The 19689-nt window shown below is 41.2% G+C and overlaps 2 protein-coding genes across 3 annotated transcripts; one reads left to right on the forward strand and one right to left on the reverse strand.

Annotated features, from left to right (window-relative positions):
- Positions 1–157: 157 nt before the first annotated feature.
- On the reverse strand, positions 158–9306 carry pcolce2b (procollagen C-endopeptidase enhancer 2b). The gene is made up of 9 exons (XM_075452022.1): positions 8960–9306; positions 8583–8691; positions 7885–8140; positions 6883–7007; positions 6557–6693; positions 6287–6453; positions 5287–5370; positions 1555–1722; positions 158–1193 (listed from the first exon to the last, which is right to left on the reverse strand). The coding sequence occupies exons 1-9, from the start codon at positions 9241–9243 to the stop codon at positions 1063–1065; spliced, it is 1461 nt and encodes a 486-aa protein (XP_075308137.1). The 5' UTR covers positions 9244–9306; the 3' UTR covers positions 158–1062.
- A 797-nt stretch (positions 9307–10103) lies between these two features.
- Positions 10104–19637, forward strand: u2surp (U2 snRNP-associated SURP domain containing). Of its 2 annotated transcripts, XM_075452019.1 has the most exons (26): positions 10104–10175; positions 10976–11074; positions 11187–11301; positions 11644–11768; positions 11867–11937; positions 12047–12135; positions 12292–12327; positions 12434–12516; positions 12674–12839; positions 12940–13151; positions 13540–13583; positions 16004–16108; positions 16218–16284; positions 16373–16536; positions 16671–16833; positions 16918–16997; positions 17086–17173; positions 17275–17421; positions 17524–17713; positions 17817–17897; positions 18036–18087; positions 18177–18321; positions 18431–18541; positions 18615–18736; positions 18883–19068; positions 19147–19637. In XM_075452019.1, exons 1-26 carry the CDS (start codon positions 10104–10106, stop codon positions 19283–19285), a joined length of 2952 nt encoding a protein of 983 aa, XP_075308134.1. In that variant the 3' UTR covers positions 19286–19637. The 2 variants fall into 2 exon arrangements, with proteins under 2 accessions (XP_075308134.1, XP_075308135.1); XM_075452020.1 differs by lacking the exons at positions 10104–10175; positions 10976–11074; positions 11187–11301; ... (5 more) ...; positions 12674–12839; positions 13540–13583 and having other exon boundaries at positions 13064–13151.
- Positions 19638–19689: the final 52 nt, after the last annotated feature.

A 19689-nucleotide genomic window follows, 5' to 3' on the forward strand; every position in this document is an offset into this window, starting at 1 on the left:
ATGTGAGAGTCACATTACAAACACCTGATCCATTCTCATGCTTCGCAGAGCATATCTGCCCCAGCTGCCCCAAACAGACCATTTCAAATACCGTCTTTCAGTTTCTTGGTGAAAGTTCCCATAAAGAGAGAGAAGCAAAGGGAAAATGTTATAAGAGTTTTATTTGGGCAGATGAACACAATAAAATATAAATAATGCTCATAGATGTTGCTTTCGTATGAAAATAGGTTTTTACCTTTAAAACAATGACAGTAGATTAATGACATGCACTGATGGCGCTGCTTTGCATTCACGACAAACTAAAGAAAAGAGCTTCAGCTCGGAATGTTTCACATAAAGTCAGACAAATTGCTTTAAAGGAATTATGAACATTAAATATTGCACTTTAATAACCACGTTTGAAACTTCCTACCCTGCCCATTCAAACCGAACACAAGACGTGAACAGCAGGTTGAGCTACACCATCATAAAAACAGTAATAAATCCCCTGTAGATACGAGTCAGGCTTGTCATATTAAAGATGATTTTGCCAGACATATATCTTTTTTCTTTAAATATCAATGATGGTCTTTATTCACATTGTATTCTGCAGCTTTGGAGGTAAAAAAAAAAAAAAAGAAATACAGAATATGGAATATGGAATAATTTAAGAGTAAAAGTGTCACTAGCAACAATTTATATCCCTGCTAGGAGCATGACAGGAATTTGACTAATGATATCCAACAAGAATTGGAAATTTGGACTAATTCCTCTGCTCATTAATGTCAGTTTGATAAACACACTGACAGACTTTTCATTTAATGGAAGACAGACTGGAATAATACAATGCCTTGTGTGTTCCAAAACTGTACAAAATGCAGCAAAATTCACAAATACATGTATGTGAGTTCCCCTTGATCGAATAAATCATGCATATTCTATGTTGTGCTGGCAGCTCTTCATCCAGATTTGGTTTAGTTTTTGTGGCCCGTGTTGGTGTTGTTAAGGAGACTGGTTTTCTGCTTAATTGCTTCCATCCACAGCAAACCAGTTCAAACCAGGATTCCTCTGAGCTCCTGGAACTCAGCACTGCTTGTTTTTAAGAACATTGAGTCCTTTCTGGTTCTTTGTCTTAAAGGCCATTACAAAGTGGTGCGGGGCGATTTTCCCCCGGCCGTCCTCGTCCACCTGGCCCATGAAGATGTAGTTCAAGCCTGGTGAGGTCACACAAAATAAACCTGAATGCAGTGGCGGAACGGCAGAGACATTCAGGGAGGCCGAATATGAGAATCCAAACATGGCAGGTTTGTATGCCTTATGTTTATATGCTTCCATATAAACATATAAAATGTTTCATTGACTGTTTGGACAGTGAGTTCTGCCGCTCACCTAACACTGGGTTGTACAGCTGAGCATGACGGCACAGCAGATGAGGCAAACTCAGAGCCATTGGTTATTCAAAACAGTCAACTCGGAACTGTACTGTGATAATCAACATTTACATAACTACCTATTTGTTTTGTTCATAAACGCAAAAAAATAATAATTCAATTTCACCAGAATCTTTATACTCACCTCTTCTGACAAACGGGCACTTTTTGCACAGGATAATAATCTTGGTGCTCATGGTCTTTCCTGCCTGCTGGATTGCCAGATTGCCTTCTTTATACACACTGATGATGGAGACAGTGGCGTACATGCTTCCTCCTCTCATCACTGCAGTAATGACCGTCCCAGTTACCACTGTCACAGACACACAAGAAGATCAAAAATAACACAAACATAGTAAACTGCTGCACTTTCAATGAAAATACCAAATGTGCAGTTATGAACATTTGAACACCATCACAGCTTTTGTTCCTTTAGCTGTTCACTGTTTTAGGTTTAAGTTATTCACATCAAAATCAGAGGCAGGGTTTGGTGTTTACAGGTGTTTGTAATTGGAAGCTGTTGCTATGAAACCTCAAATTATATCACGATGCCAACATGGGGGGGGGGGGTCTTTTCCATGGTAAAGAAATTCCCTTCACAACATGCAACTAATTTTTCAGGAGGTAGACACATCCTAATCCAGGTCTGTTGTAAAGATCAGGGAGGGCTTCAGAGGAGCAAATGCAGATCTTTTGGCACCAGTCTCAAACTGTTAGTATCACTGATAAACCTCAAAAGTTCAAAGGCTGGATTACATTTTTCCAAAAAGATGTTAAAAAGCCAAAGCAGTTCTGGAACATACTTTGAACGGGTGAAGCTTAGATTAAACCCTACCAGAATGACAAGAAGAAAAAAGTCTAGGGAAGGTTTAGAACTCATACTCCAAAGATAATGTCCAAAACAGGGGGAGTGTTGGTGGGCGGCAACGTGACGGCTATGGCCTCCAAACATGGAGGCTGGTGTTTACTGATGATTCAACAGAAGACAGAAACACCTGAATGAAGTCTGAGATACAGACATAAACAGCTCAGAATCGGCCAAATTCAGCAAAACTGATTGGGAGCCTTTTCACAGTTTAGATGGACAACATACAGCAAAATACAAGCTGGTAGTTTTATTTTTAAAAAAAGAAGTGGACTGACTGAGCCAATCACCTGATCTCAACCTGACAGACCTGACAGCTGCATTTTGCCTTTGACCTATATAATTACACAACAATACCTTGAGTATGTTTTGAATAACTCACGTAACGAAGACTGTTTGAGAGTGCAAACTGATCTGACTATGTACATCACTGAATAAAATATATGTCTTTTCCTAGAAATCACATATCAGTACAGCAAGACTTTACTGGGTCACACACTCTCTAATTAACAAGCTCTGGAGGAGTGTATTATCTGCTTTGGCAACTGTGTTTCTGGGCTGTGGTTTAAATAAAATAACTGTCTTTTAAGCACAGTGACAACAGCAGGATATTGAGATTTTAGTAAACCACTCGAGTAAAAAAAGACGCAACTGTCTCATGGCAAATAACTGAAAAGCATAAAAACAGCAGTTTTACAGTTTGTTTTGCTAGAGGCTAAAGTGAAAGAAAGTCTGCAGTATGTTTCTCAGCGGGAAGGGATTATGAAATGCAGGGCTCTTATATGAAAGATGACAAAGTTACACCAAACGTTGCAAAATCAAAGAAAAGGGAGACTGGAAATGTACAACAGAATTTAACAAAGAGACAGCTAGAGTGAAGGAAATCTGTTGTTTTATTATCAACATTAATGAGCTGAGAGAATGTGAACAATGTGTGCGTACTACATTTCAATTCCTCGTCTTTGAAGTGCAGCCTGCTTGTAAAAATGTCATTGTGAATTAACAGCGCAGCCTCTCAACATTTCCTTTCATGCTCTCATAAGCTTTTTAATAGCTTCGTCACTCATCGATGAGCTATAGAGCTTCCCCTCAGAAACTCAAAGGACACAACATAACTTACAGTCACTGTCAATTTCAGCTATAAGAGATGAGCCCAGTGTGTATGTGAGATATCACTTCCTGAAAACTGTATGGAATATCACTTCAATGTTAAAATAAAAAAACAGAGTTGCCACAGAGTGTCCAGTTCTTTCTTTTTCTGCCCATTAGAGATAAACAGTGAGGGCAAAGTATCAGTCATTTCCTGTTTAGTCTGACTAAGTCTCCAGAGGTACGAAACATACAGTTTTTTGTTAGAACTCATGGAGATTTAGCACTGGCGGGTTAGTGAGAGTAGCCAGTGGAGTCAGACGGAAGCACAGTTCATTCAGCATGAACAGGATTCCGTACACTGATGGTCCCAATATGACAAGATTTCCCAAAGTACACATTTCATTTCCCGACAGACATGAAAATAGCCAGAGGAATGCCCGTTTCAGTCATTCTATCATATATCTTGCTACTGTTACACAAAGCAGCAAACTGCTTTAGACTATTTTAAGTGTTCTGGACCAGAATAAACAATTTTAACAGTTATGACTTCAAGTGCTAATTAGACAAAATGTTGTGAGCCTCCCGTCTCACCACTTCTAACAGGCCGCGTGCTGTTTTCCACCACCACATCACACGGGCGACTTTTTCCACATGTGCCACCACGTCGTTTACCGTTCCACACTTACTGGTGCAAATCCAAGTGAAGTCTTTGAAATGCCAAACTTACAACAAGCAGTAAACATCCAAGCCAAGAAAAAAAATCAGAGTGTGGGAGAGCAGCAAATGGAGGCTGAGTCTGAATCAACACATTTATTTAATGTAGTTTACCCACAGTCAGTGGCTGCAAGAGTGTGTGTGTGTTTCAAGTTAAGGTAACTGCGTTCTACTGTATGCAGTCCCTCAGCAGCTGGCCGGCTATCAAGAAAGTCTTTCAGTCGCACAAATGAAAACGAGAGGAGCAAAGATAGTGACATGATCAGGACTGTAAACAACTACTTAGGGGAGTTTTGGCTTTCAAGGCGTCTGCTGATGTACAGTACCATCCAAAAGTCTTTGCCTGGAAAACAGGAAATAGCTGCAGCGATTTATCGAAACATGTGCAAACATAAGTAGAAATACGGTATATAAGACAAAACCAGAGTCTGTCCAAATCCTGAAATGTCAATGTTTGGCATAAGCGCCTTTATTCTTCAACATAGCCTGAACCTTCTTAGACAAGCTTTCTTGTCATTTCTTTAAGTAGCCGTCAGGAATAATTCCGCAAGCCTCTCGGACGACATTCCAAAGCTCTTCTTTGGATGTTGACTGCCTATTGTTTCTTTCTCTGTCAAGATGATGCCCTACTGCTTCAAAATGGTTGAGTTTCAGGCCTTGGAGAGGATTCATCCCTCCATGAAACCTGTTGTCACTGATTTTCAGTCCACTTCTTGTTGTCACTTGGCATATCTCAGCCTTTTCTCCCTCATTCCGTAGACACATATGTGTATTTTTCTATACTTGAATGATTCATAGGTAAGTGTTAAGTGGCTGAACAAAACAAAAACAAACAAACAAACAAAAAAGCACTCTGAACCATTTCAAAGTCAAATGGTCCGGAACAAGGACTGGACAGAAGATGAGTGAAAAAGCAGCCAATGTCCGAACAAAAACTTTGAATGACTTTCAGAAAGCCTGGAGAACTATTGTCCAAGACTACTTTAACGGATTTTAAGAAAGTCTGACTGCTTGCAAGCAAAATCTAAAGAATTGAGAAGTGGCTCAAAGCATGTGCGCAATACTGTCCATCTTGGGAATTTGTGTTATGGGCTGTTTAGGATTAGTATGTCTGTAACAGTTAAATGATACAATACAAGCTGGATTTCATTAGTGACTACAGTTGATGAGGCTTATAGAAATTGCAATAAGCATTAATGCTCTTACCAAAATTGCTGGAGCAGTAATTACTCTCCAGTGTTCCCCGTCTTTTACATTTCTGCTGACACAGGGCAACGGAGTACTTCAGAGCTGTGGACACACACATACACACACACACAAGAAATTCAGTCTCTGTAATTTTGTCTGTCATTGATGTAAGAATGTAAGTTTCGGTTACATCTGTTTCTCTTGTGGTTAATTTACTGGATATTCTCAGTAAAAGTCTATGTAACTGAATGATTGTCAGCTTCAGAAACAAACAGCAAGACATTGGGACATGAGAACATCTGTATTTCAAGTTAGACAAAGTAAAGTGTCCATACTGGAAAGAACCACGGCTTAAAGAAAATATAAGGGGACTGACCAAATATGTTTTCTTACTGAGGGCGGAAAAGCCAGGGAAGATAAGCAAACCAGAAAGCCATATCATAGTATGACATCATGGCAGGAGAGCGTTAAAACAGCTTGGCCTGACTAAGGGAAAAAACAACAGTGAGTGGGAATGCAAGTTTGCATATAAAAATGAACTGTGAATGTGGGTGCATACACCCCCACTGTGTGTTATATACAGTTTACAAAAGAGAAATGTAAGCATATGTTGCGTCTGAACACATACTGGACTCATCTTTAATGGGACTTCCAGTCTCCAGTACTGTGTTCTGTGGATCCAGTGTACAGAGGAAACATTTTGAATATCAACTACTTTTTCTACTGTATTGTGAATACTGAATGCGCTGTTTTTTATTCAGAGTTTATAACCATAAGCAGTAAAAAGTTGGGGTTGATGGAGCTAACTGCAGCCATATTGTGTGAAGCAGTTCTCTGTAGTTATTTCTGTTCTTGGTTAGATCTGCTATCGTAGGCAGATTCCAGACCCCAGTCATGTTTAATGCAAAAGATAAATTCCATATATTAACAAGACTTTCCAGTAGCACAGTTGCTGCATCAACAAATACACATGTTGCAAGTCTTTTAACAATTTTGTAGGAATCAAGCTGCTACCTACGTATTGGCCTGGTAGTGACTGGCGGTGGGGTGGTAGTAGGTGGTATGGTGGTGGTGGTAGGGAATTTCTTTGGTCTGAACTTGTAGTGTCCGATAAAGCCATCTGCAGTCAAGCTGAGATCTGACAGGAACTGGATCAGGAGCTGATTCCCCTCAGAGAACACAGGCCTGGTAAGCAGCACAGGAAAGCAGACTGAGGATAAACTGAGATGTAGTCAAAGAATGGACATTTGACTTAAAAAGTACCTGGTGCCTGACAGAAATCACCTACGCTGGGGGGCTGTCTCCACAGTATTTGCCAATCCTCTTTGCATCGTTTATTTCTGGCCCGTTGAAAATGGAGACGTGGTCATAGCGGCAGTAGTTATCTCGTTCCACGTCAAACTTCTCAAACTTTACTTCAATAATCTGCAGCATGAGACAAGTTACAGAAAATTCCTTAGATCATGGGAAAGATTTAAATCACATCCTCTGAGCTGTGGATGCTAACTCATTAATGTTCGAAATGGATGGATGAAAGATCTTAACCAGCCGATTGTCCCCCTTTTTCCAACCATTCACTCTTGCTTTTAGTTTAAACAATATTAGATATTTGACCTGGTTCTTTGGTGCCACAATATGCCAGGAGCAGGTGACACCGGCTGGGTAGTCCCTCTCGGGCCAGTTGGGCGTTTTGAAAGTCCCAGAGGGCTTGACCAGTCGTCCTCCACAGTACTGATCCCCTGCAGAAACAGACAGCAAAACATATTTCCTTCTGCTTAAATGAAATCATCCAGATGTCACCGACCATCTTTTAGATGCTAATCTTGTGAGTAAGTTATAAGACGATGTTTTTAATAATCTTTAAACGGTGCTGTCCTTGCCCTCTTTGCCATGATGAGCATCCTGAAAAAGATTCAGTTGCTGGTCCTGTTTTAGAAACACAACATACTACCAGTGATGTCAACCATCAGAGAAACATCAGTTCAATAGCAACATAAGCAATTAAGGCTGTTAAAAGAATTTATTGTTTTTGTAATATACACTTCGACTGATGATTCTTTTCCAACACGACTGAAGAACAAGCCCAGGGTAGCACAGTTACATCTCACAAATAGAGGACATGTTGTACTGTACGGACATGACATTGTTTAATGACAATATGGTAACAATCCCTCAGCGATCTCAAACGATCAAATTTGTAACAGCCCGGCAAACGGATTCCTGCACAATATCCATTACAGCTGTTGGGTGCAAGAAAGCAGCCATTAAAATTCCACGAAAACAGAAGATTAGACTGCAGACAGGAAAATGCTCATTTAACTCTAAGTAATACCCCTGACCTGTGCTTTCAACTGAAATGGTCTGGAGAAAAAAATAAATTCTGTGAGGAATTCCATGTCATGCTGTGAGTAAAGCTAGGATGCAGCTCTTTTTGCCTGCATGAGGGAAGCACAATGTGTCTGTCTGGGTATTCTGAAGCAACTTTTGTTATCACAGTCTCTGTGGCTCTGACAAGAAACTCTCTGCAGTCAATACCCTTACAAACTTGAGATGACTAACTAAGGCAGCGATGTTAAGAACCATGCCAAGACAATTTTTTCACAGCTTCCAGCCTACCTCTCTCATGAGGGTGGGCAGCAGAGAAAACAGCAAGGAAGCCACTCCCAGCAGTGTTGGCATCGGATACCATCTGTAGAAGCATCTTGTTGCCTGTGGAAACTAGGGCTCCTGGCTTGAACGTCCCACAGAAACGTCCTAGTCTCTGCCCACTGACATGGCCGCTGTAAACATCCACAAAGTCATAGCGACACAGGTTGTCACTCTCCAGATCAATGTAGCGGAATGACAACACAACCACCCTGCCTTCAGGGACCTGGGTGGTAGATAACACAGAGCAGAAGGGTCAATTCAACAATATAATTTCTATTGAGTAATGTAAAAAAAAAAAAAAAACACCATAGACCCTGCAGTGATAACTCATGTTGTTAATGGAGTGATGTAAAAAAAAAATGTTTTGGACATTTTAATTTGATTACTACAGCTTGTACTGCACTTTTAGACCAAGTTATAAGGGCAGCAGTTAAACTATCAGCTTCACAGCTTCAAAGTACAATAATATAACAGGACCAGAGAAAAAGAAAGGTTGCCTTAAGCTCACTGCGGCTGTGGAGTATTTTTAGAAGAAAATTGGTAGTTAGGGCTCAGCCAAAGTGTGTCATACCACTGTATTATGAAGCTTTTTGGTGTATTATCAACCGATGTTATCACTGTCCAAGGTCATGGTTGAACAACAGAAGAAATTAAACTGGACTCACGGTGATTCTCCACACACATTTGGTATTTGGAGGGTAAACTCCTGGATACCCCTGGCTCCCGATCACTCCAGACTCCTCTGTGATGTTTCCGCCACACGTGAAGGTTGGTCTGGAGGGGAAAATGTTTTCTATAAATATGCTATCAAATGATGATGATGTGTTACAACAATAAAAAAAATAAAAACGTCAATGACAATCTGCATTTCATTTAGCACAGATCTGATTCCTCGCCAATGCGCAATATATCCTGAGGCAGCCCAGACTGCAGAATATTCCTCAATAAACTCCAGTCCTCCACAGCCTTCACGGAATCCTTGACACCTTGATTTCTCATAAATTGTTCAAATAAATCGGAAGGAAAGGAAATAAAGATGTACCTCAGCTGAGATTGCGCACAGACTTCTGTCAAGAACAGTAGAGTCCATGCGCAAAAAATACTGCATGTTCTCCACATTGTTGTGTAAACGGAGCAGGCGCTTCGCCTGTTTTCGCTCCGTGGCATCAATGGCATTGTGCTCAGCAGCTGAAACGGTGGGGAAAAGTACCCAAGAGTTCCTGCGGGGAGTTTGAGCAACTGCAAGCTCAAGCACATGAATATAGCGTTTGTTCTGTGCAGTAGGAGGGACGGAGCACGGAAAAAAAGGGATGAAAAGACGCACATGGAGGGTGTGGGGGTCTCGATTTAGCCTCATACTTCACCTGCCCTGTGGAAAACCTTGAAGGGGGTGGCATGGTTAAACTTGACTGAAGAACTAATCCGTGAATGGTTTCACAATATCTTCCGTTTGGACCCCACAGTCCATATGGCGAGGAACTAGGCCTACAGGCTTCCAACAGATAGATGGCGTATCAATGACACACTTATTTAACAGGAACATACATTTAACACCAGCTGAAACAGGCCAGAATAAATATTAGAGTTTGAAATTGCCATGACTTGTCAGGATATGCTTGCCAGGTGAGAGACACAGACTGCAGCGCCACCTGCTGGAGCAAATTTACGACAAGCAGAATCTGTGATGCAGTTTATGTTCCCATTTTAACCCAGATAGAAAAAACAGATTTGCCTGCTCTCTGGGACGAATCTCTAGACTGGATTTTTCTGTTGAGTTTATGTGTGCATATCATGAGTTGCCAGCACTGTTTTGTAATAAAATGTTGATCTCATAGCAAACTCTAATGATAATTGGCATATTTTTATTTAAAGTTCCACACCACACAATAAGGGGCTTTTACAGACAAGAGCTGCTGAAAACTGAATATCTTATGCACGCGGAGAAGTAAAATGGCACAGGCTTTCAACTGCTTGAACATAACTTTGTAAATTTCATTGGTAGTTTTAGAATACACTTTTATTTTGTCTCGCCAAATGATTACCCGCTTTTACAGTTTTCTATTCATGCCAAAACACACACGCAACTTCTTTTCAAGCTGACAAGACGGATAAGATCCCGATTTATCACCGACTCGGTAATTGACTGCTTTGCCTAGAGTTTTAAGTTAGGCACTATCATCCAATCGATGATCGATTTTATTTTAGTTCCACAAAAGATGGCGGACCGAACGCCTGGCTCTCAAAAAGCTAGCGCTAAGGTGAAATTTACTGTTTATTTTTGCACCTGCTAAGTTGTGCCATATATAGTGAAAACGACGTAAATTATAATATGCCGGGAAAATCTCGATTATTTGCTTATTAGCAGCCCGCTAGAAGCAAGAATTATAAGTGTGCGCAACGATGTTAGCAAAGTGCCACCGCGCTACAACGAACCACACTAGCCAGTTTAGTACTGCCGGGCTAAACTAAGCTAAGCTAACGAATTAGCTACGGCAAGCAAGACTACCCTAAGCAGGTGACTTAAAAATGATATAGTTGGCTAAGTACTTGATACGAATACAACTAATATTCAGGTCAGAGTTTGGTGTATATGTTTTGGAGGTTGTAAATGGTACCTTGCATAACAGGGAATTTGTGGCCTAACGTTATGTCAACGTTAGCCGCTGTAACAACCATTAGCTCGGCATGATGTTTTCAGTCAGTGGCGCGTCAGTTCACATCGACCTGTTAGGCCTTTAGTCAGTTTAGTTCAGTCGTCCAGCTTTAGCTGAACAGTAGATATGCTGCAAATTTAACTCACAGAATGTCAAATAATGATTATTGATAGCAAACTTATAGTGCACTCAAAGTCCCTTTATAACGTAGCGAAAGTCACAGTTGTGGACAAAGCCACTGCTATCTGTCATCAGGACACTGTCACGTTGTGAAGCTGAGGTTGATTGTCACATTTGATCTCTACACATTTCTTCTGTATGTGTTAACGCAAACACTAAGCGTTATGGTGGGGGGTTTTGAAAATACTTGTTGAAAGCCAGCCATTCTTTGTTTACTTCGACAGTCGCTGCTTGAGAGCAAACTGAAGTCTTTTAGCATTGGCAAAATGGCAGTGGCAAAAAGGACCTTAAGCAAGAAGGAACAAGACGAAATAAAGAAAAAGGCAAGCTTGAACTTCCATTTCACTAATTCTGTATATTATCTGTGAGGCGCACCACTGAAGTATACTTTTATTGGCTTTTTTTGTGTATTTTACTTTGATTTTCTGTGTTCAGGAAGATGAGCGGGCTGCAGCGGAGATTTATGAAGAGTTTCTTGCTGCTTTTGAAGGAGGAGGAGACGGCAAAGTCAAAGCGTTTGTGCGCGGTGGGATTGCAAATGCAACAAAAGGTACATCAGCAGTGTTTTCTCTTAAGTGACTTCACATTGTCATGGCTAATTATCTGCACTGTTAAAGGTCATATCAATATTATACTGAAGGTGGACATATCTGGAGTGCATGTCAGTGTTTGCGTTTTGGGCCGAGTCTTTAAAAAAATTAATGTGGTCACAAATTTTTTGTTAAAAAAAATTAATACAAAAATGCCAACAATTTCATAGTAGTGTTTTACATTGGCTGGCAGCATTGTTTTTGCTATATTTGTCATCATTTGAGTAACACTTGTAAGATATTGCAAGGCAGAAGGAATTCCCACTAAAGATTGTATGCCTTTTTTTTCTCTCTCTTTGTAGAGGAAGCAGCTTCTGATGAAAAAAAAGGAAAGTTATACAAGCCCAAGTCTCGTTTCGATACCCAGACTAAAAGCATCCTGCCTTTGGATACCCCACCTCAATTTTTAGCATTAGACAAGAAAAATGTAAGTACGTTCATTGTCAGCAAATTGCATCTTTCGTCACAACTGTAGTATGCTTTGTTTTTCCTTTGTACGAGTTTTCCCCCCCATCTGTGTCTCAGACATTGAAGAAGGCCACCGAAAAGGAGAAGAAGAAGAGTAACTTAGAGCTCTTTAAAGAAGAACTTAAGCAGTATGTATCAGCACTTGAATCGGTGCTTTCATAGATCTTGCTCTGAAAGGACAGAAGATGTACTGTGAACATTGATTGTACTGATTATACTTTGTGTAATTTCTTATAGAATCCAGGAGGAAAGGGATGAAAGGCACAAAATGAAAGGACGTGTTAGTCGTTTCGAACCTCTCCCCGGCATGGAGGGAAGACGCTCATGTGAGTGCATTTAAGTTGCAATAATGTCTTAACACGCACTTACTTATCCTGAATTGGCCCTGCCCAGCACACCTTACTCCACTCCCCACCCCACCCACGTGTCCCCTTTTATCCTGAAACATTTATAAATTTATACTGCTTTTCTGCTTCTTTTAGCGGATGGTTCTTCAAGAAGAAACCGTCCATCCAGTGGTAATTTTGACTTAATATAGTGCCCGTGAATATCTTCAACTTGCCAAGAAAATCAGTTGCACTGCCAGACAGCCGCAGGAAATTCTTCTCCCTTCTGTGTCTGCAGTTTTGGACGACTCCGCACCAGGTTCCCATGACGTCGGAGACCCATCCACCACGAACTTGTACCTTGGAAATATCAATCCACAGGTAGCTTTTCAGAAGGAAATATGCTAAAGTGCAGACGGAGCTAGTTTTGCTCTGAAAAGAAAAGTGTGACGTGGCACAAGTCCCATAATTATGCTGAATTTTTCTGTTGGTGTGCTGTGCAAATATCTTACCCACTTGCATCATTGTTGTTTTGTAGATGAATGAGGAGATGCTTTGTCAAGAGTTTGGCCGCTACGGCCCACTGGCCAGTGTGAAAATCATGTGGCCAAGGACAGATGAGGAGAGAGCTCGGGAGCGGAACTGTGGCTTTGTGGCTTTCATGAACAGGAGGGATGCTGAGAGAGCACTCAAGAACCTAAATGGTACCTATCGATATTTTCTTTTTTTAATGGAACGATATATTGGTAGTTATTCCAGCCCTTGTATAACTACATATCCTGTATGTATTTTCTTAAACTTTAGGAAAGATGATCATGAACTTTGAGATGAAATTAGGATGGGGCAAAGGTGTGCCCATTCCACCCCACCCCATCTACATCCCTCCTTCCATGATGGAGCATACACTCCCACCTCCTCCCTCTGGCCTGCCCTTCAACGCACAGCCCCGGGAGAGGCTAAAGAACCCCAGTGCTCCCCTGCTTCCTCCGCCCAAAAACAAGGAGGAGTTTGAGAAGGTAATTCAATAATGTCAGCCAAAGATTTTCTGATGCGTGAGGCAGTGTTTTGTTACTTGTGCTGGTAAGATGTTAGCTTTTGTAGTTTGCAGTCAAAGCAGGTTTAACGCATTTCTGTAAAGTGATTTTTTTTTAAAAATTTTCTTGTAGTATGAATTATTCTAGCTGCACTGTATATGAAAGTGTGGATTTGATGAAATGATAGCCCGTGTTATAGTGAGGTGTTAATGAATATCGGAGGGTTTTTGGCCTTTAGTAAGGCTGACGGCAGTAAAGGAAAATTGTTGTCTTTATGCACTTTGAAATGCATTTTTTATATTTTTCACCTGTTGCCTTTTTAACAATACTCACATTCTATGTTTATTATCTGATGTGACTTCATATACAGACTCTGTCGCAAGCCATAGTCAAAGTGGTTATCCCAACAGAAAGGTACATGTTTTTCTTTTTTTCAAATTGGTGTACAAACTTAGAGAAAAAAAAAACCATCCCGTAATGAAGCTAAAAGTTTGATCAGTTGATCACTGCATGCTACAGGGGGCTGGTCAGTGTGGATGAGCAATGGTTGAGGCAGTTGTACCTCTGTTCTCATACTAGTACATAGAGAAATACTGACAGAAGTTTACTACCTTGCTCTTTCACAACCCACCTTCATTCATTCTGTCCTTAGATATGTAGCGAAACATCATCATAGTTTTTTTAATATGCAGTTTAGAGGTAAAAGTCATCACTTTCACAGTTCCACTCCATACATTAACTTAAATTGAGTTGATCTACTTCAGTGAGATGGTATTCGGCTACATACATGTTTTGCTGACTCAAGATCTGTAGCTGTGAAATCCTGCTCTCTGGCCTTTGCTCACTCAGACCGTCTCCCCCTTTGGCCTCTGTCATTCCACGGGGGCTCAGTAAATCTGGCCCCTGCCAACAAAATCCAAACCTGCCAGCATTAGTCTATATACGACCTTTGACATTGGCCTTGGTGAGCAGCACAAGTTGAACTGTCTGCAGCCGCGAGGGACCTGAAAAGCATCATGGGATGGATTGGGAAAGTATACAGAATTTTACTCCGTCATTGGTACGATCGGCTCCAATACAAGTAAATGTGATCTGTGTTGTCAAATGGAAGACATCCTTTGTCTTGTTGGCCACTTTAGGCTACTTGTATGCAGCCTGCACCACGAATTTTCTTTAAAATTGTTATAGAAGGCCTTAAGTGATTCTATTTGCACCATATTCAGTCAGATCCAAGTCCACCAGTAGATGATCTATTTCAGGCCAAAGATCCTTTACTGTTAACATCAAATTGGTCACATTTGGTGGGAATTGAAAGGCATTGCACAGGCAAAAATTTCTGTCCATATAGTGTTGGCATGGGCCGGTTACCGGTTTCAAGGTATACCACGGTATTAAAAAGTCAAGGTTTCAAAACCACTAAAATTCTCTGTCATACCGTCCCTGCGGTATGAGCGTTTTAAAAAAAATTTTTTTTGAATTTTTTTTGTGGCGTCTCGTCAGAGAAAGTGGAGATCCCTCACGCCGTGTGCAGCTGCAGCGTAGTGCCCTTCCCCCGCGCACCTCCGCTTGCTTTGAGTGACAAGCAGGCAGCTCTGCAGGCTGTATGATGGCTAAAGGAGGCGAGCCCCACAAACTTTTCCCCCGTCTGTTTTTTGGTTGCTGCGTAGTCGTGCACCAGTCAAACTTTGTATCTTGGCACGCGCGGAGAACGACAAACAATATGGACCAATTCCAATCCAGACTCAGCGAAGAGGTGCGGTACAGGCACCTGTACGACACTGCACTGAAACAACACAGTGACCACGTCAACTCCAGGAACTCGTTGACCGAGACTGGCAGAACTTTGGGGAATTTGCTGTTGTTTCATTCACTGGAAGTGGCTTTGAGTATTATGAAAAGCGCTAAATAAAACCAATCTTTAATTATCATTATTGCATCCTGAAAGTAATAAGACAATTCCCAAGTGTGTCCACTGAATCATACTATTTCATAACTAATGGAAACATTTTTTTTTTTTCTTGTTTTTAAATACAGACATTCAAAATACACATTTTAGAGCTGTAATCATAATAGCGTGAAACCGTGATATTTTTGCCTAAGGTTATCATACCGTCAGAATCTCATACCGGCCCATACCTAATACAGTGTCTTATCAAAGCTGCCCACCTCTTCTTCTTTTAAATGTAGACCTAATTCACTTGTTCCCCATTCCTGTGAAATTTCTACTCAGGAAGATTTCATTGAAAGGCTCTAAGAAGTGCAATGTGCAATTAAAAGCTGTTGCGCTGTAGCTTTAGAGAACACAGGCATGAACTCAGTAATGAAGTTTGTAATAATTTGCACACAAAAAACTATTTTATTAGTTTTTAATTTATCTAAATGTGTTATTGTCAACATATGTTCTTATGTTTTGATTTTTGGCCTTTATTCATTGATGTTATACCTAGGCCCAGAGGTGTAGTTACTGTTATGCTTAATTTATTCTTGGTCACATGACACTTGGTGGCAGTTGTCTATAATATGTCTCGTGGCATCCTTAATTTAATCCGTGTTGATAGTAAATCCGTAATAAACATTTATCGTTATATAATATATTTGGATGAGATATTTAGGTTGCATACTCTGTTAAGTGTGGACACTTCACGTCCAGGATACTTTTGGTTAAATCCTGCAACGTGTCTTTTTGAAACGTGTTTTTTTTTTTTTTCTCCATGGCAACTGTCGTGGGTGTCAAACCACCGAGCATAAATTAAGCTTTAATGAATAGGCTGGAAGTAGTGCTCAAGAGTCAGTCGAGTCTGAAACCGTTTGCCTTAACTGTGTTTTTCTTGTAGGAATTTGCTCTCTCTCATCCACCGCATGATCGAGTTTGTGGTGCGTGAAGGTCCAATGTTTGAAGCCATGATCATGAACAGAGAAATCAACAATCCCATGTACAGGTCAGTTTAGCTGCACGGAAGACCCGTTTTAAGCATTCTCATCGTGGTAGTCAAATGTTGTTTACGCAGAGTTTCTAATAGAGGGGGATTGCTTTCCTTTTTCTTTCAGATTTTTATTTGAGAACCAGAGCCCAGCACATGTATACTACCGGTGGAAACTCTACACTATACTACAGGTTAGTCTTCAGTATTGAACAGATGATGACATGCGATCACATTCACAGGTATTTCTTTTACATTTAACATAACTGACTTCTTTATTAGGGTGAATCACCAGCCAAATGGCGAACAGAGGACTTCAGGATGTTTAAAAATGGCTCCTTGTGGCACCCACCCCCTCTTAATCCATACCTCCATGGTCCTTATGATGATGGGGAAGAAGAGGAGGAAGAGGAGGAGGGCAGCAAAAAAGGCTGCTTGAAAGAAGAGTAAGATCATGGCCTTTTGGATGTTTTTATGAGCTACTGTGTGATCATTATTCATCAGATTGTTAGGTTAGATAAATGCTCTGTGATCCTTAACTGCAACTGCTGCTCTGCTTAACTGTCCTTTATGACCGCAGTGAGCGGGACAAACTGGAAGAGATGCTTCGTGGTTTGACTCCCAGGAGGGGAGACATCGCAGAGGCCATGTTGTTTTGCTTGACCCACGCTGAAGCTGCTGAAGAGATTGTAGAGTGCATCGCAGAGTCACTCTCCATTTTAAAGACACCTCTACCAAAGAAGGCAGGGCCAAAACCTGTTCATACAGTTTACCAGAGAAACATTCTTCAAGAAACAGTTACTCATATTGCTCGTTTCACATTTCAGATTGCACGGTTATATCTGGTTTCTGATGTACTGTACAACTCTTCTGCTAAAGTTTCCAATGCATCATACTACAGAAAATAGTAAGTGGTGTTCTCTGTTTACTTTAACCCAGTTACTGCTTTATTTTTGTCGTTTTTAAATTAATTCCTCTGCGCCATTCCTCAATAGTTTTGAGACGAAGCTCTGCCAGATTTTCTCAGACCTTAATGCCACATACAAGACAATACAAGGCCATCTTCAGAGTGAGAACTTTAAGGTACCAATCCTCGCTCCGTAAACTTAACTTAACAAGCTGGAGAACCTACCTGGCGAACAACCCTGGTCACTCTGTTATCTCTCTATTCTTATCTGCCATAGCAACGGGTGATGTCGTGTTTCCGGGCATGGGAGGACTGGGCGGTCTACCCGGACCCCTTCCTCATCAAGCTGCAGAACATCTTCCTGGGTCTCGTTAACCTCGCTGCTGAAAAAGAGCCTCCATGTGTTGCTGTGGAGATAAACGATGTAATGACCATTTCCTTCTAAACACCTTCAGACTTCAACAACATTGCTCACATCATCTACATGCTTCTTTGCTGAAATTTCTCTGTCCTGTTTTTGTATCAGCCTGAGCCAGTAGAGGACATTGATGGGGCTCCAATAGGGGAGTATGTAGAATGTGCTCTACTGGAGGATGTGGATGGTGTGCCCATTGACGCAGGGCCCATTGACGGGGCACCGATCGACGGAGCCCCTCTGGATGACCTAGATGGCATTCCTATCAAAGCCATGGAAGAAGACATAGATGGAATACCTTGTGAGTAATGCAGAGGCTGACATAGGAAGTCTAGTGTGCATTGATCATGCTCCAGATATTCTACAATGAACCACTCAAATGGTTCTTTACCTGGTGTTTACAGTCGATCAGTCCAAGGAGGCAACATTCAAAGTGGCGCCCTCGAAATGGGAAGCGGTGGACGAGGCAGAGTTGGAGGCTCAAGGTAGGACGGCATGATATGCAGTTGCAGTGTTTGCAAACTGCATTTTGTTTCTGACCTAAGTTGATGTTGCTGTTTTTTGTATATATTTTTTTTTTAACCTGGCTGGTGATTCTTACTCGGTCTCCGTTTACTCCTCAGCTGTGACGACCTCAAAATGGGAGATATTTGAACAGCCAGAAGAAACGAAAAAGTTAGTGTTTTTGTTCCCTCTTCTATTGAGATCTGCCAATTCCTTTGGCCGTGCTTTGTTTTTTTTATTAACTTAATCTACCTCTGAAGGGCTGAGGACAGTGACGATGACGACAGGAGCCCTCGCTCAGAGGATAATCAGAGCTACTCCAACCCTATCAGAGATGACTCTGATATTAAGACGAAGATCTCTGAAATGAACGAGGAGAAACGCTCCAAGCTCAGAGAGATTGAGGTACTTTGCAATCATGTACTGCACCTAGCAACAAAACCATGATACCTTTTTTTTTTTTAAATGTATTTTTCACTGACTGTTTTTTCTTTATTTGTCATTGTTCATTTAGGTTAAAGTCATGAAGTTCCAGGATGAACTAGAATCTGGGAAAAGACCCAAAAAGCCCGGCCAGAGCATTCAGGAGCAGGTGGAGCACTACAGGGACAAACTACTACAAAAGGTAGTGAATGATGCAGATTTTGTTTTGTGCAGGACTGGAAAGTAGGTTAACTTCTTGGGTTACTTTTCCCTAGGAAAAAGAAAAGGAAAAACTTGAACGGGAGAAAGAGAAGGAGAAAAAGGAGAAGGAAAAAGCCGAGACGCGGTTGAAAGAGCTGAAGAAGGAGAAGGACAACACGCCTACCAGGAAGGACAGGTGAGAGCCATTTGGTAACAGTGTGGTGTCAGGTTTATCAATATATTAAGACGCAGTTTGGAATTTTAAATGGACAAGACAAAAAAAAGACAACAGGAATTGTGTGATGTGTCATCTGATAACCATTTGTCCCTTCTGTTTGACAGGAAGCGACATCACAGTGGGTCTCCCAGTCCAACACGGAGCGCCAGCAGACGAGGCCGGTCGTCCTCACCGCGTTCAGAGCGCTCCGAGCGATCGGAACGCTCCGACCGATCTTTCTCTAAAGACACATCTTCCCGCTCCTCCCATAAAGACTCTCCTCGGTCCAGCAACAAAAAATCATCTAAGAGGTAAGGCAGTCGTGAAATCCCTTGATTTAAAAACCAAGGCCGAAATTTGAATATTTAATCTTACATTCATCCCGTTAGATCTCCGTCATCACCTCGCACACCTAAACGATCAAGGAGGTCACGCTCCAAAACACCCAAGAAATCAACTAAAAAGTCCCGCTCCAGATCAAGATCTCCACATCGGTCTCACAAAAAGTCAAAGAAGAGCAAACACTGACATCTTCACCACCGATTTTCAAACCAGCCCCTACCATTCTTCTCTGTGGAAAGGATTGACTGATTTGGCAGCTGAAGGTCTATGCCCAAATGTTAATGTAAGGACAACGAAGAGTGGAGGGTGTTGCATGGGTTGCCATCTGCTGTATCAAATAGATGGGGCCACTGCTATTGTATATTGTAAAAAGAAAAAAAAGAAAAAAACAATGTGCTTGTGTGTCCTAATTCCCCATCACCTCCCAATGGAATTCATCCATGTGGTAGACCACACCTGTAAAGAGTGTGACAAGTCTTACATTCATGCTGTCATTTTCTGTTTTTGTAGTTCACATTAAAGAATTCCTAATAAACAAGTTTCATTTTTATTAAACAGCTGACTAAAAAAAAAAAAAAAATCAAGTCCAT

Source organism: Odontesthes bonariensis, chromosome 20 (assembly GCF_027942865.1).
Source record: "Odontesthes bonariensis isolate fOdoBon6 chromosome 20, fOdoBon6.hap1, whole genome shotgun sequence".
Taxonomy (NCBI): Eukaryota; Metazoa; Chordata; class Actinopteri; order Atheriniformes; family Atherinopsidae; genus Odontesthes; species Odontesthes bonariensis.